The 16,474-nt window shown below is 67.9% G+C and overlaps 2 protein-coding genes across 2 annotated transcripts in view; one reads left to right on the forward strand and one right to left on the reverse strand.

Moving 5' to 3' along the window:
* Positions 1-5,460, forward strand: part of AHNAK2 (AHNAK nucleoprotein 2) — a 35,604-nt gene extending 30,144 nt beyond the window's left edge. Inside the window, exon 10 of the mRNA XM_044231826.1 lies at positions 1,386-5,460. Within this exon, the coding sequence (XP_044087761.1) occupies positions 1,386-4,739 (3,354 nt within the window). The 3' untranslated portion in view covers positions 4,740-5,460. The remainder of the gene's footprint in view (positions 1-1,385) is intronic.
* Positions 5,461-8,181: 2,721 nt separating this feature from the next.
* Positions 8,182-15,962, reverse strand: PLD4 (phospholipase D family member 4). Its single transcript, XM_044231410.1, has 12 exons — positions 15,882-15,962; positions 15,336-15,503; positions 14,884-15,066; positions 12,735-12,928; positions 11,818-12,001; positions 11,549-11,669; positions 10,898-11,025; positions 10,149-10,349; positions 9,372-9,511; positions 9,059-9,224; positions 8,881-8,977; positions 8,182-8,384 (listed from the first exon to the last, which is right to left on the reverse strand). The coding sequence occupies exons 1-12, from the start codon at positions 15,960-15,962 to the stop codon at positions 8,182-8,184; spliced, it is 1,866 nt and encodes a 621-aa protein (XP_044087345.1).
* Positions 15,963-16,474: the final 512 nt, after the last annotated feature.

The following is a 16,474-nucleotide window of genomic DNA, read 5'->3' on the forward strand; positions in this document are numbered from 1 at the left end:
TGGACGCTGACCTGTCTCAGGGAGACAAGGAGGTGGCCGCCAGAGACAGCAAGTTCAAGATGCCCAAGTTCAAGATGCCGTCCTTCAGCACGTCGGCGCCGAGCAAGTCCTTGGAGGCCTCCGTGGACGCGTCCCTGCCCAAGGTGCAGGCTGAGGTGTCCGTGCCCTCCGTACAGGCCGACGTCAAGGCCGGTGAGGTGACCGTTGAGCTTCCATCCGCCGACCTAGAGGTCAAGACTGCCTCGTTGGGCCTGAAGCTCCCTGAGGGCCACGTGCCCGAGGGGGAGCTCCAGGAACCCTCGGCCGGAGCCGGACTCAAAGGGCACCTGCCCAAGGTGCAGATGCCCAGCATCAAAATGCCCAAGGTGGACTTCAAGGCCCCCCAGGTGGACATCAAGGCGCCGAAGCTGGACCTGAAGGCCGCCAAAGGGGAGGTGAGCGCCCCCGATGTGGAGGTGTCCCTGCCCAGCGTGGAGGTGGACGCCCAGGCGCCCGGCGCCAGGCTGGACGCTGACCTGTCCCTGGGAGACAAGGAGGTGGCCGCCAGAGACAGCAAGTTCAAGATGCCCAAGTTCAAGATGCCGTCCTTCGGCGTGTCGGCGCCGAGCAAGGATTTGGGAACCTCCGTGGACGTGACCGTGCCCAAGGTGGGAGGCGAGGCCACGCTGCCGTCCCTGGGAGGGGAGGCGCGAGCCCCAGAGGGTGCCGTCCAACTGGCCGCTGCTGACATCCAGCTCCCTGGGGGAGAGCTGGAGGTGTCCGTGCCCGAGGCAGAGGTGGCTGTGTCCGGGCTGAAGGGCAAAGCAGAAGGGGCCAAGATCAAGGGCCAGCTGCCCACAGTGCAGATGCCCAGCCTCAAGATGCCCAAGGTGGACATCAAAGGCCCGCATGTTGACATCAAGGCGCCGAAGCTGGACCTGAAGGCCACCAAAGGGGAGGTGAGCGCCCCCGATGTGGAGGTGTCCCTGCCCAGCGTGGAGGTGGACGCCCAGGGGCCCGGCGCCAGGCTGGACGCTGACCTGTCTCGGGGAGACAAGGAGGTGGCCGCCAGAGACAGCAAGTTCAAGATGCCCAAGTTCAAGATGCCGTCCTTCGGCGCGTCGGTGCGGAGGAAGTCCTCGGAGGCCTCCGTGGATAGTTCCTTGGCTACACTCAGAGCTGAAACGTCGACGCTCTTTCTGCCGGAGGAGCCACGTTTTGTGTCCCACGCTCTCCATGTGCACCCTGTGGGTATTGGCCATCCTGCTGGAGAGCTGGAGCTGTTCCCTCCGGAAGCGGAGTTCGCTGTGTCTGCAACGTCTCAAAAAGCCGAAGCAGTGACCATCATGGGCCCGCCTCTTGAGACGAGAATGCACTCGGTCATGATTCCTGTTGTGGACATCAAGGCCCCGCAGGTGGACATCAAGTCCCCGCAACTGGACCTGAAGGGCTCCAAAAAGGTCGTGAGTGCCCCTGAGAGTGACGTGTCTGTGTCTGGCGTGGAGGTGGACGCCCCGGTCCACGGCTCACAGTTGGCCGAAGGTATGATCTCTGGGGATGGGAAAGATTTTTCCACAGGGAAGACATTCAAGATTTCTAAAATCAGCGTTTCCCCCTCCGTACCCTCCCCCAGCAAGCCTTCCGGGGGAGGTAAGGGTACCGCTCTCTCATCCTCCTCCAGCCTCCGACTTCCAGTGGTCTCTGGCAGCGATCAGCATCTCCATACAGAAGGTGATGTGGTTTTATCAGTTAAAGGTGGAGAAAGAAGCAAAAGCAAAAAATCCTATTTTAAATTGCCCAAAGTCTTCTCTCCTCCAGGGAAAACAGCTAAAGGCTTTGCAGCTTCTGCAGAGGAACACGAAGTCCCTTCACCTGTGAGTGTCTCTGCCTCCTCCTTCGAATTCGGGCATGGGGGGCCCCAGGGGCCGCCTGTGGCTTCCATGGAGGCTTCCCTGCCTATGTCCATGCTGGGTCGACTCAGGGGTCCCCCTGTGGAACTCTCCAGCCTCGGCCCCTGCGAGGACGTCACTCTTACAAAATTCCAGGTGACTGTCCCCAGAGGCCCTGTGCCCCCTGAGCTGCCTTGTGAAGCCCCGTCTGGGTCCCAAATGGATCCTCCGCTTCCGAGCCCTGCAGGGACGGGCGACCCCAGCTCCACTGAGCACGTTCTACTGTCCCAGCCTGACGGGTCCCCGGGGCCCATGGACACTATATTTCCTGACTCTTACGGCCGGGTGTCTTTTCCTAAATTTCACCGACCCAAATTCTGCCTGTCACTCTCAACCTCAGGGGCCAGAGTGGCGGCTCCCGGAGACCTCGCGTGCGCGTCCCCTACGTCTCCCCAGCTCGCTGTGCAGGGACTGGACTCCTCCACGGAGGAAGTCGTGGCCCGCCCAGTGCCAGGCCACCTGGGGCCACCTGTGGGGATCTCTGTGTCTGAGGTGGCAGAGGTACACGCAGGCACGGCAGGGACGGCAGCCCCAGGCAGAGGTGTCGCACGCAAGGGGAAAGGCAGTCCGGGGAGCGCACCGAGGCTCAGGCTTCCCTCGCTCAGCTGGTCCCCGAGGAAGGGGGCAGAGACCAAAGCAGACCCTGGGCACAGCCTGGGGGATGCCGGCGCCCTGGGCGGCTGGCCGGGGGGTCCCGTTCCAGCTGCAGAGGCTGCTGCAGACGTGACCCTCGGGAAGGAGGGAGAGGCGGGAGCGGTCAGCGCGGCTGCCCTTGCCCTGCTGAAGGTTGCGCCTCCCGGAATGAAGGCTTCCCCAGGAGGGCCTGGCCTGCCTCAGGGAGACCCGGGTCTGGCCCGCAGTGAGGGTGGTGTTGGGGGTGTTGGCGCAGCCATGGGTCTGCCTGAAGGGGCCGATGTGAGCCTCCAGTTCTCAGAGACCCCCATTCCCAGCTTGGACTTTGTCCAGCCTGACCTCAGCCCCGAGGCAGCTGCGGCACAGGGGTGCCTGGCCGCAGGCCCCCTCCCTCTTTCCAAACATGGCCTGTCTCCCCGAGACAGCGCCCAAGGCCTTGGGCTTGGGGCCGGCTCAGCAAGCCTGCTGTGTGGGGAGGGGATGGCCGCCTTAGCCGAGGAGCCCCTCCCGCCGTCCCTGGTGGTGGGGCGCTCAGAGCAGGGAGCAGCGCCGGGGGGCCCCAGGGAGAGCTGGTTTAGGATGCCTTCACTTGGCCTGCCCAGCCTCCGACGCGCCCCCAAGGAGTGGGCGGAGTCTGCGGGTGCGCCAGGGGAGAGCGAGGCAGTGGTCCCCGCACCTGCCACAGAGGTGGGCACGGCTAAGTCCCCGCAGCCCCGGGAGCCTGGTGCGGACGGGGCAGCCGTGGGCAGCCCAGCTTCTTCCTACGCAGATGTCCTGCGGAGGAACCTTGACCCTCGCATGCCTGCAGGGCCGTCTGCTCCCGAGGTCAGGGTCCGGCCGGGTGCAGGCTCCCTGCCCCTCCAGCTGCACGGACCACCTCCAGCAGAAGCAGGAGAGGCCCCTCTTCCTGCACCAGGGGGCCAGGGCCTGGTCGGGGGGCCCGAGGGGAACGAGGGGCCGCCTTCCCAGCCCGAGGGCCCTCTCAGACTGCGGGCTTGCAGCACGCACTTGCCGTCCCAGGTTTCCGTGGTCAGTGTGGGTCGGGTCTGGGAAGACTCCGTGCTGCGCGTCCGGATCCCCAAGTTAAAGGTCCCGAGGTTCAGCTTCCCGGCTCCCAGCTCGGAGGCCGTTGTTTTTGTGCCCAGCGTGAGAGAGCTGTCCTGCCCGCAGAGAGCTCCCGACGCGGCCCTGCTCACATCCAGTGCTGGAGGGCGGGGTGCCCGCACCCCGGAGGCCCTCCCGGCCCTTGGCCCCCCCTCAGAAAGTGCCCCCATTTGTAAGGTCAGGGTGCACATCCAGGGCGTGGAGGCGGCCAGCCGCCAGGTGGCCGTGCACAGCACGGTGACCACTGTGTGCACTGAGCTCTCGGGGCCCGAGGTGTCTCCTACCCAGATCGTGCGGGAGTCAGAGGTCCCCATGTCAGAGACCGAAACGCTTTCTTACGGGTTTTCCTTGCTAAAGGGGAGGGTCCCAGAGCCCCCGACGCGGGCACGGGTGCACGTGGCGCCTGCAGACCGTGGGCCAGCGGGACACCGAGAGGCTCAGGAACTGGTGGTCCCAGGACCAGACCCCACTTCTGGAGACCTCCAGCCTGACACCGGGGAGCCTTTCGAAATCATCGGTCCCAGCGTCGACGAGCCGGGGCCGGCAGCGGGCGCGTCCGACCTGCGCTCCGGCCGCGGGCGCACAGACAGCTGCTCCGACGACGAGCCGGCCGAGATCGTCGAGTTCCTGCCAGAAGAGGACCCGGAGACAGAGGGGGCCGGGGCCCGGGCTGCGGACGACCAGGCTCCCAAAGCAAGACCGGAAGGCAAAAGGTCCTCTGGTCTGTTCAGGTTTTGGCTCCCGAGCATCGGCTTTTCCTCCTCGGTCTCCGAGACCAGTGCCGATTCCCCGGCCGGTGCCCAGGGACCCGCTCCTGTGCAGACCCAGCCCGGGGCGCGGCCGCCTCCCTCGCAGGAGAAGGGGGGCTGGTTCCGATTTCCCAAGTTGGGCTTCTCCTCCTCCCCTACCAAGAAAAGCAAAAGTGCAGAAGAGGAGCCAAGCCCAGCCGAGGAAAACCTCCAGGAGGAGGCAGGCACCTTCTACGATGCGCGAGAAAGCCTCTCCCCGGAAGAGCCAGGAGCCGGGCCGCCGGCAGAGGTGGTGGGTGCCGGCGCGGCTCCAGTTCCACGGTGACCTCCGCGGCAAGAACCGAGCGGGTCCTGCTGGAGCGGGACGCAGCCGCCAGCCGGCAGTCCGCGCCCGGGCCCGCCGCGGCATGAGGACTGGGAAGGGGAGACTGTTCCACGCGGGACAGACGCCCACACCGAGCCCCAGAACCCCCTCCCACACGACCGCTCTCCTGGCGCTGAGGCGCACGACTCACAGCCGGCCCCCGCGCGCGGCCGGGCTGCGGAAGCGGGGAGGCAGCCCGACGGCCCCGGCGCCCGTGCGGTCCGGGGGGGGGGGTGCTGCGCCGGGTGCTGGGGTGAGACCTCCCTGAGCCGCGCCTCCAGGGAGCCACAGGCAGTGCCCAGCGGGCCCCAGCCGCGCTCTCGGGGAAGGGGGTGGTTAACCCCCGTGGGTGTAGATGTAGGGTTTGCCGTGGCCCCTGTCTTCTCCTGCTGCTTCGGGCAACGTGGTTTCCCTCGACTCCGGGCAGTCGGGTGCGTTCCAGGAGCCCCCTGCCTGCTTCGCTGTACGGAGCTCGTGTGAGGGACGTCCTCCCCCGGGCAAGCCTGGGTGCTGGGTGTAGGTGCGGCTGGACGTGGCGGCCGAGGGGGAGCCGGGGGAGGTCTGCAGTGTCCCGCCCACACAGCCCCCCACGTGGCCTCGTGCCCCCACTGTACACGCTGCAGCCAGGACGCCATTGGAACCCCCACCCTGCAAAGGTCAATAAAGAACAAGACCCACCCCAGGCACCGGCTGCGAGGTCTTTTGTTCCGGCCATGCTGTGCCCACTCGCCCCAGAGCTGACCTCTCCCGGCCCTAGAGGGGTTGTGGGTCTTCCAGCTGTCCTGGGTCCGTCGGGTCCTTCCCCGGCCCGGCAGCCAGAAGGAGGAGCAGGCCGGGAGCTCAGAGCAAGGCTGGCCGTCAGGGCGACACGGCACCCACAAAGGCAGCACAGGGACAGCTGGGCCGACAGCCCTGGCTGTGATGGGGGCCCCGCTCGGGGGCAGCCCTCCCTCCGCCCAAGCAGCTCCCAGGTACCCCTCCCAGGCCCGGAGCTCACAGCGTCCCCAGAGTAGCCTGCCCTGCCCCCGCCTGGCCCCGGGGGACTCCTGATGACCCGCTCCTTCCCCCTTTCAGACTGTGGGTGAGCCCCCACCTGGTGCTGCCCCAGCAGGCAGAGCAGAGGGCTCCCGTCCTACCGTGTGCACGCCGTGCCCTCCCCGTGGCTGGTGGGAAGGCCACCCACCCTGAGGACGGGCCATCCTCTGGAGAACGGGCAGTCGGTGAACTCGAAAGGGAGACGAGTCAGCGGGGTGTTTGTCCCGAAGTCAGGAGAGACCAGCACCCCCAGGCAGACGCCCCCGGCCTGTGCCGTGTGTCAGGCCGTCCTCCTGGGAACACCGCCGTGGGGGTCAGTTGGGCGCCGTGGGCTTCTGGCCTCATGTGAGGCTGCGGTCAGGGCTGGAGACATGGGGGCCTCGGGGCTGAAGGCGGGAAGGGTGGAGGGTTCTCCCACGCGGCCTCCATGCTGCGGGTGGCCTTGCCACAGGCCAGCAGCTGACGACAACTCGCATTTGTGATCTCCAGTTCCGTGCATCGGGAGTCCGAGCCCCGATTAGCTGGGTCCTCAGCCCAGGGTCCTGTAGGCTGGAGTCGGGGTGAGGGTCGGGGCTGGGGTCCCTCCGTCCAAGTGGGGAAAGAGCCGCTGGCCGCTCACAGCGCTTGCGGGCCGGACGGGTGAGGGCCACTGCGTCTCGCTGCCACGCTCGGTGCCCTGCCTCGGGGGCCTCGCTGAGGACCAGCCACAGCCCAGGAGCTTCCTCTGGCCGGCGAGGAGTGGACCCCCAGCGGGCGCACTCACAGACGCGCGTCACACAGTCACAGAAGTGACAGATTGGCCACTTTGTGTGCTCTATTGCTTACAAGCAAATACGGTTGTGCCTGCCGCCGAGGGGAGGGGTCACACAGGACACGGCTTCCAGGGCAAGGTTGTGAGTCTGTCCACCGAGGCCCAGAAGGAGCCACATCAAGGCACCCCGGGGGGCCTCTCAAGCCTCACAAGCTGGGTCTCCTGAGGGGAAGGTCTGCTTTGCAACAGGCCATAGAGACTGCCCCGACGTGTGGCCACCAGCCCCTTCCGTGGCGATGGCCACTGGGCCATGACTGTGGCTTTTTCCCTGTCATCCAGGCACGACCTGGAGCACGGGGACCTGATGGCTCGTGGCTGACAGGCCCAGGGACACTGCTGCTGGGGGCCAGGACCAGAGTGCAAACCCCCACTCAGCTCTGGAGGGCACCATGGGTCCAGGACAGGGTCTCTTTCTGACGAGGGTCACTGTGCAGTCCACAGGCAGGGCACAGGAGCTGTGGGGAGCCGCCACAGCGGCCGGGGGCTTGGTTTGGTCCAGGGCTGCTCACACACAGACCAGCTCCCAGAGGCTGGGGCTGCCCTGCAGGTCTGGGCAGGGGAGCAGGCTGGGTCAGGGACCTTCCTCACCAACAAGGATGCTGACCCATAGGGGCCCGACTGCAGCCCTCCCGCTCACTGTGGGGCAGAGAGGACGGGGCGGACAGGGGAGCAGCACTCCAGGATGCGGGAGGGCTGGACGCGGGCATCTACTCGCTCAGCTCCCTCAGAGTCCAGGGTCCCCTGGCCACGGAGCTCACCCCACACTGCCGCCCAGGGCGGCCTCCACAGATCGGGTGGGCTCTGTAGCCTTGGTCAGAAACCAGAAGTCGGGAGAGGCCAAGTGGGTGCGCTGGGACGGCCTCCGATCCGGCAGAAGGGACAGAACCCAGGTGTCAAACAGGATTCAGAGCCTCTGCAGGGTGGTGTCCGGGCGCCTCCTGGGGCGGGGTCCCCTGGGCAGGTCTGTGTCCAAGGCCCCACCCCGGCTTGGTGCCAGTACCCCACCCCCCAGCCCTGGCTCCAAACCAGGTTCTCTCAACCCTGCCTGAAGTGCCGGCCCTCACTGCACATGGTCCTAGGGGCCACACAGCAGCTCTGCACCCCCTCCCCTCTCCATCTGTCCCCCTTCCTGGGTCCACCTGACCCAGCACCTGCTCCAGCCCCACCCCCGGTTCCTGTGGGTGAGGCCTAGGCACCGACAGGCAGGGGGGTGCAGAACCCCAGCCTGGGGCCGGGAGGAGTGGAAGCCGCCCATGCCAGACCCACACAGACAGCCAGGGAAGTGCGTGGATTCTAAAGCCTCTTCGTGGGTAGGGACTGTGGCTCTGTGGGTCAGGGAGGACAATCCTGGAAGGCTCCCTGGAGGAGGTGGGGCGTGCAAGGGGCCGGTTCAGGTGCCAAGGGCAAGCCGTCCGTCTGCACCTGCCGGGAGCAGGGAGGTCCTAGACGTGAGCAGGGCTTGTGAGGAGGGCGGCTCGGAGCCCCGACCCGCGGCAGGTGGGGAGGCGCGGTGCGGGAGGCGGGAGCTGCGGGCCGGGGACTGGGCAGAGCAGCCCCTCAGCCTCGCCAGGCGCAATCCTGGCCCTGGGCTTGTGCGTCCAGGCCCACGGCGTAGCGGGAATCCCAGTCTCGCTCGAACAGGCGACGCAGCTGCTCCTGCGCGGTGAGGAGCCCCGGCCGGCCGCTGGGCGCTCTCTGGCTGACCACCAGGCCCACCCCCGAGGTGCTGCTGAAGTAGTCCTCCGACCAGTTGGAGGTGCCTGGGGCGGTGGGCGGGAGAGAGTCCCGTGTGACCGGGAGGGGGCTCTCTCCCTCCGCAGGGCCCAGTCATCAGGCTCGGCCACGACGCTGGGGACGGAGGGGTTCCGCGGCCGCTCGGCTGCCGGAAACTGCCGCCGGACCAGCCCCTCAGATGCAGAAGAGCCAACCAGCTCTCCGCGCGTGCGGTGCGGCTCCTCCCAATTCCCCTGGGGCTGGTGTCCCGACTCAGCGTCCTGAAAACTTGGGGCTTGGGGCTTCCCACCCGCCTGGCATCCTGAGCCTGGACCTGTCCTGGACCTGAGAGTCCCCCCCCCGGCTCGCCTCTGTGCTGAGGGGTCCGTGCGGCCCATGAGAACAGAGTCCCCTTCAGCACCCTGGCCCAGCCACTGCTTGGGGGTCATGTCCCCCTTCTGTGGGTTTTGGTGGCCTCTGTGGTCATGCACACGTGCTCAGTGCCCCTCAAAGACTCGGGGTCCTGGGGCAGCGCCTGCTCACCGATGTAGGCCTCCTTCTCTGTGACCATGAACTTGCTGTGGCTCACCCTGCTGAAGGGGATGTTGGAGTGATTTCCCACCGGCACAATGAAGACTTTCTTTGGGGAACAGAGAAGGAGCACGTGAGGAGGCGGAGGAGGACGGCCCACCCCAGCCCGGCCCCGGTGGGGGGTCCTCACCACATCCACCGAGACCCTGGCCGCGGGGTTGCTGAAGGCCTGCAGGGACCTCAGGTCGGGGAACATGCTGGGGTCCGTGTGGGGCCAGCAGCTGACCAGCAGGCGCACGCGCACACCCCTGTTGAAGGCCGCTGTCCGCAGCGCGGTGTCCAGCACCGGCCAGTACCTGTGGGAGGGCGGCTCAGGGTCCTCGGGCCAACGGGGACCCTGACTGCAAGCCGGGGCTGAGCAGGGGTCCCAGTGGGAGAGGAAATGCGCCGGGTGCTGCCCACCCGCAGAGCGGACCCCCCATCCCGGGCTCCCACTCCCCTACCTGGCCGGGTGGCTGAAGCGCGTGGTGGGAAAGTACTCCATCACCGAGACGTAGATGAACTCCCGGGCACCACGCACCACGGCCAGCACGGCTTCCAGGTCCCGCGTGCGGCCGTGTGGGCAGAGGGCCGGTGGCGAGGCCTGTCCAGGCAGAGAGGTCCCTGAGGGCACTGAGCCGCCTGCTTCTTGGACCCGCGACCCCCAGCCTGCCCTCACCCTCCAGATGTGGGATCTCAGAGGAAGACCAGAGGGGCCCCCTGGAGAGGTGGGGACGGGGGAGGGAGGCTCTGCACCGGGACCTCAGGGCTGCCCTCAGTCTGGTCTGGGTAGGAAGGCCGGGAAGCCTGCCCCGCGCCGCACCCCCGGCCCCCCAGAGGACCCCGCCCCGGCCTGATGCTGGGTCTCCAGAGACCAGCCCCTGCTCCCACTCGCCCAGATGGAGGGTCAGCCCGCCCCCAGCCCCTTCCCTGCCCGCAGAGGGACGGACCCACTTGATGAGCTGGTCCGCCCTGGCCCTCCCAGGCCCCAGGCAAAAGCCCCTCCACCCCACCCAACAGTTATTTGGAGCCCCCCTCCCTGGGCCACGGGAAGCCCCGCCCCCTCCCAGGCTGCCTGTATCCTGTGGCTGTGGACGGCCCGGCCCGCATCCTCTCCTGGAGCTGGGTCTGTGGACAGCCCGCCGCTGGCCGGGGGACCACAGCCGGGTCCTGGGCGCTGGGCAGCACGGCAGCGGGGCAGGTTCCCCGGGGGTCTGGCAGGCGCCTTCGGCCGCTCTTACGGAGAAATAGACCGTGGTGGGCACCCCGTCAAAGTGGCCCCGGAGAGGCTGGAAGCGGTTGATGTGGGATGAGAAGCTCCGAGGCCAGGCTCTGGGGAGGACAGCCCTCGGTGCCCCCAGCACCCAGTAGGTCTGGAAGGTCCTCTCCAGGTCGAGGGCCAGGCGGCTGCAGTTGTAGATGATGGCGCCCAGCTCCTTCACCTGTGGGGACAGGGCGGCGGCTGCGGGGGGCGGGCCTCTGCCCCGGGACGGAGCGTGGCCCCCGCGCTGGCAGCGGCCCCGCGGGAGTCAGGACAGACGGTGAGACAGACCGCGCTCGCAGGAGCTGCGGGGTGACGGGGGCCCTGCTGGTCTTGCACGTTGTACCCAACCGTCAAAGCCGCGGCGCGTGCTGGTTACCGCAGAGACAATGCCTAAGGGAAGTCGCTCGGCGCGTCCGTGTCCGGCGACCTGCCTGGCCGCGTTGGCCAACACCCTTCTCAGGCTGGTTTTTCATGCTTTGCTTTTCCTTCAGGGACGCAGGGTTCCCTGGTGCAGAGACTGCGGCGTCTTCCCGTGGGTGGAACGACATTCCGGGGCGCGAGGGCAGGCGCCGTGTGGGATCCCCGAACCCCCGACCGGCGCCTGTTCCGCGCACCAGGGCGATGCCCCACCCCTGTCCCACCCGGGGCCGCACAGGACATCGCCAGGCCCCGGGAGCGCGGGCAGCGGACGGGTCCCTGATGGGTCTCCCGGCCCTTGGGACTCACCTGCGTCAGGGCCCGCCAGTCCATGTTGGCACTGCCCAGGTAGACGTGCCGTCCGTCCACGACCCAGAATTTGGAGTGCAAAACGCCCCCAGTGAGCTTCCTCAAGGGCACGAACCGCACCTGGGCACCTGGCCAGGGGGCGAAGACCGTGCGGTCACCGGGGTCTCACCAGGTGTCCGCTTCACGGTGAGCCCAATTCCTCGAGGCGGGACAGCTTGTTTGCCCTCAGAGCAGTCCTGCTAAGCTCATGCCATCATCATCCCCACTTTGCAGGGAGGGCGAGGAAAGCATCGACTGACCCCGGATCCCTCGGGGCAGCCCCTCTCCAGAGCCCGGGGCTACACGGATCACTTCCCAGCCTGAGCCCACCCACAGGTCAGAGCAGCTGGGCTCAGGGGGGCCCCGAGGCCACCCTAGGCTCTGCCCACCACGGAGGATGACCGTCTGGCCCCCTGGAACCAGCCCCAGTCCCGTGAGGCTGACTTTAAGCACGCCACCCCGGGCCCCTGCCCTCCTGGTGAACGAGGGAAGCCCAGGGGCCCCCTCCTAGCCCCTGCCACGCAGCTCTGCGCGCCTTCCTCGTCCGTGGTACAGCAGGTCACGAACCATGCCTGCCCCCAGGCTGCGGGCCCGGGCCGGACAGGCACCCACCTCGGGCCGCCAGGACCTGCAGGTCCGTGGAGTTCTTGGCCAGTGACGGGCTGTTGGTCGCCACAGCCAGGGAAACGTTCTTGTCCAGCAGCCGCTCCAGCTTCCGCAGAAGGGCCTCCCCCTGCGAGGCCGGGCCAGCCGTGAGGGGTGAGGCCCCACCAACTAGGAAGGACCCAGACCTCTGCCGGGAGGCCGCCTTGCCCACCCACAGTTCAGAGGGAGAGAGATGCGCCCCGGCACCCAGATGGGGTGGGCAGGGCCGGCCATACCAGCTGGGAAGACGAGTCGTTGACCCCAATGTCGGCCCCTGTGAGGGACCAGTAGAAGGAGGCCACGTGAATGCTGTGCTGGGCGGCGTCCAGCAGCTGCAGCCAGGCCTGGGCCAGGGGCTGGGCCGACGGGCTGCCGGCCGCAGCAGGGAGGTCCCGGGGGGTGCTCTCCACAAGGACAAGCCTGCACAGACAGCCCATGGGGCCTGAGCGGAGCACGGGGGCCACCAACCCGCCTCGCGTCCCCTGCCCCGTCCCCACTGGTCAGGCCAGGGGGTCACCGCCAACATGGGGCCCGAGTCCAGGCCAGGGGAGCCAACTAGACTGGATGGGGCAGGCATGAGCCCCCACGAGCCCGCTGCGGGCAGCGACCCCGGGGGCAGTGGGGGTAGCCAGGGAGGGAGCAGCGCAGACTGGGGCCCCGGGCCCAGCCCAGTTCCAGGCACGGCTGCTGGAGAGCTGTCGCTCTGAGCCGAGGTTGGGTCTGGGCTGCCGACTGGAAGGGAGGCCCCTGGAGGCGGCCCAAGCTGACCCAGAGGAAGGCCCGGGCCAGGCGGTGGTGGGAGTGAATCTTGGACTCCACGGGCTGGGCTCTGAGCAGAGCCCCCCCACAGCAGAAAGCGTGAAAGGCAGGTGGCCGGGCAGCTGGGAACAGCGACGCCGTGACCGGAAGGCTGAGACGCTGCCCAGGTGGCTCCGGGCTTTGCAGCGGAGCCGTGGGCAGCGGCCTGTGTTGCTGCGCAGAACACCCCATGTCCGTCAGCTCTGGCCCATCCCCACCTTGGGGCCGCCCTTCCCGGCCAGCGCTCTCTTCTGAGAAGTGGCAGAGGGCCGTGCGGGCCGACGGGGCCGGTCCAAGGGCGGGAAGCTCACAGAGGGGCAGAGCTGAGCTCGGCCACGGGCCGGCAGACACTCACCGGCAGGCGTCCTTCAGCCGTGGCGCAGCCTCCCCTCTCCGGGGCTCCCAGGGCTGGCGGGAGCCTGGGTCCCGGGACGACATGGGCCCTTCCTCCGGGTGCAGCTGGCCACTGGTGGGCGGGAGGTGCACTTGGCACAGGACGTAGGCGAGAGCCCCAGCACCAAGCCCCAGCACGGCCAGCGCTCCCAGCACCTGCAGCAGGAGAAGGGTGTCACTGTGGGGTCCCCGGGTGGCGTGCGTGTGCTCTACTTCTGGGTGGGCTGAGGTGGCCCTTCCGGTGCTGACAGAGACTGTCCCCGGCTCCCAGGGTGGGCCAGGCCTGCAGGGGGGCTGAGTGGGCGAAGGACAGGGCAGGACGCTGAGCAGGGCCCGAGCTCACTGTGGGGCGGGGGGACCAAGGGGCCTGAGGCTTTCCCTTGGGGCCCCCGAGACAGGGATCGGGGAGCTGAGGGAAGCATGCTGGTCTGGCTCGTTTCATCCTCGCCTGCGGAGCCCCCTCCCTCGAGCCCCCTGTTCTGCTGCGCTAGGCTCTCTGTCCCTGGGCTGTGGGCCTGAGGAGCGGGGGCGCCAGGGCCTCTGATGTGCTCTGCCGAGCTCTCGGCCCCGGACACGGCGACCTGGTGTCACCACAGCCGCAGGCCCGGCACTGGTCTTCTCTCCACTGCCCTCCGCCGGCCCTGCAGATGGGGACTCCGTGTGGAGCCCGAAGCCGGTGTGTGCGTGTGTGTGTGCGTGTGTGTGTGCGCGTGCGTGTGCACATGTGTGTCCGTGCGTGTGTGCGTGTGCGTGCGTGCGTACTGTGCATGCGTGTATGCGCATGTGCGTGTGCATGTGTGTGTGCGCGCGTGCATGTGTGTGTGCGCGTGTGTGTGTGTGCGTGTGTGCGCATGGCTGTGTGTGTGCACACGTGGGTGTTCGTGTCCGTCTGTGCCAGAGGAGCTAGCCCGGCCCTGTGCCCCCCTCGCCGTCTCGCTGTCATTGGGCGCCCGCGTGTCTGAACCTTGGTTCCTTCTTTCAGCCACGTGCGTGGTGAGGCCCGGAGCCATTTCTGCTCCCAGCTGGGCCCTCCTTACCGGCCCGTGAAAAGCTGCCTCCTTTCCCAGGGTGGGTGCCCAGCCTGGGGGGGCCTCAGCAGCCCCCTCCTGGGACTCAGGAGGACTTCCTGGCTGGGAAGGCACGGCGGGGGCTGAGCGGAGACCCTACGCTGCCATCCGGGGGCCTGAGGGCTGGGGAACCTGGGGTGCTGTGTGGGGGCCCCCCCTCTGCCCAGGACTCTACCCCCTCAGGGTGGCTAGTCCCACAGAGAGCTGGAAGCCAGGCGGACAGGGCTTCCCCGTCGTGGCCTCGGTGGGCCAAACACTCCAGGGTTCGGCACCCCCGCCGGGAGTGCAGGGAGGGGCCTCAGAAGCCAGAACGAGGCCTCCGGCAGAACCAGGGAGTCCCCCAGAGGGAAGCCAGGATGCTCCCCCAGAGCTGTGTTCAGAACGTCACTCTTACCCCGACATGGCAGAGCCCAGCTCAGGGGACCACCCACGCCCCGGGGTCCATCGAGCCTTCACCGAGTCTCAGGAGATGCAGCTAGGGGGAAGTCCAGGGCTGGGGGCTGAGCGAAGGGGCCCCAGGGACCTCCTTGGACTGGCCGCTCCCTCCCCCAGCTTTCCACTGTACCACAGGGGAAAGGGGCCTGTTCCCCAAGTGTCCCAGGCAGAGAGGGCAGATCAGAGCCCCGCAGCCCCACTGGGACTCAGAGCTGTCCCAGGCACCTCTCTGACCTCCGCTCCCCGGAGCACATCCTTCCCCTCTTGGGCCCTCGGAACAGCACCGGGGTCTGGGGAGGCCGCCCCCGGGGCAGCTCCAGGCGGCTGCAGAGCTGCTGGCTCGCTGCAGGGACAGAAAGCCTGTGCCCCTGGGCTGGGGCCGGCCGTGGGGAGCGGGTGGCCCAATAGCCACCGTGCTCCTGGGCTGGGGATAGGCTGGGGCCCTCCGGGCATCAGCGGTCACGGCGGGCAGCGTGCGACTTCCTGCCCTGCGGAGCTGGGGTGAGGCTGCCAGGCCCCGCGGGGCGCTCTGTGATCCCCTGGGCCTGGGCTCGCTGGCCACCGGCTTCAGCCTGCCTCTCCCGCCTGGCCCTGGGCTCCCGGACTCACCTCCGGGGGTACCGCCTTGGCCTTCATCTTGCTCCAGCCACAGACTGCAGGATCTAAGCTCCGGCAGCTGCCCCCGCCCCCAGCCCACCTGCCTCCTCCCTGCAGCCCGCTGCTTCCCCTTTCCGCCACTTCCTCTTTGTCCGGAGTACCTCCCTCGCTGGCACCCCCGACAGACATCTGGAGCTGGGTGGGCCCACCAGAGGGTGCGGCTGGGAACTGCCGCCTCCAGAGAAAGTCTCTCCCCCGGCCCCACTCCCCAGGTGGAGGCCCGGGCATCAGTTGGGCTCGACACAAGCTCCAGAGACCCAAGGAGCCTGGCTCGAGCAAGATTGTTCATCTCTCTCTTGCACTAACCAAGGTTAGGGGTTGGTGGCTTAAAGACGGTGTTGGCTCTAAGGCCATGGGGAGCCAGGTCCCTCCAGGCCCCTCCTTGGGAACCCTAGCTCCCGAACCCTGGGGTGGATGTGCAGCCTCGTGGCCCACAGTGGCTGCTGGGGTTTAGCCGTCAGCCCCGTATTCCCAGGAGCGTAGTCCAGGCTTCCCTGAGTCTGCTCAGGCTGCTCTAACCAGCGACACGGACCGGGCAGCTTGGAGATGGCAGACACTTGCTCCTCACCACTCTGAGGGGCAGGAGTAAGGTCACAGCACCCGCAGATTGGGTCCTGCATCTCTCCTCGCTGTGTCTTCCCGAGAGGGAAGGGCCGGGGCTCTCTGGGGGCTCTTTCATAAGGGCACGAACGACTGCATCGTCTGACCTGGCCACGACCCGGAGATCCACCTGCCCTCCCCACGGAGTCTCTGCTCCTCGCCCTGCAACCGGGGACGGCTCGTCCCGGCAGCAATGCCGTCCAGGGCTTCAGGAGCCCCGGGTCCCGCTGGCTTTCAGCTCCCCGGCGTGGGATGCTCTGTCTGACTGTTAGAAAAAAGTGCCTCCTGCCTCGCTCCCGGCAAGGACCCAGGGCTCGTGCCCCACGCGGCGCACATTCCGGCTTCCTGACCAGCCCGGCTGCCGGCGCCCCTCCGTCCGCGGTCACACGGCCCACGGCCTTTGGCAAGAGCTTCCAAGTCAGCCGCGACATCACGTGGGCTGCTTTCTTTTCTTGCTTCTTAATTTTATTACCCCCCACCCCGTTTTATGGCGATGGAGCTGGCGTGTGACACACTGGTTTCCGGGGGACATGGAACCATCGCGGTTGGCTTATGCCGCAGGACAGCGCCGAGTCACCTGGCAGAATCGGGGTTTTTCCCAGTGATGCGGACGCTCAAGGCCTGCGCTCTCGGCCGCGTCCCAGGACGCAGCACCGCGCCCCGAGCGCCCCTGGCCCATCCCCGGCCCGGCCGACCGAGGTGTGTCCATGTGCCCCTCACGTGCTCCGCCGGCCCCGCCCCAGGCACCCGCTGGTCCCGCTCTGCGTCCGGAGGTCGCCGCTCGCATCCCACACCTGGAAACGATCACTCGGCTCCCTTCAAAGTGCGCCTCCGGGTCCACCCACGCGGCAGGCTCTCCTCCCCTTTCGTGGCTGAGGACGGTGGCGCCGTGTGTGCGAGAACACCACACCTTTCTTCAGCCGCTGTCTCCGGGGACGCGAAC

Source organism: Neovison vison, chromosome 13 (genome assembly GCF_020171115.1).
Source record: "Neovison vison isolate M4711 chromosome 13, ASM_NN_V1, whole genome shotgun sequence".
Taxonomy (NCBI): Eukaryota; Metazoa; Chordata; class Mammalia; order Carnivora; family Mustelidae; genus Neogale; species Neogale vison.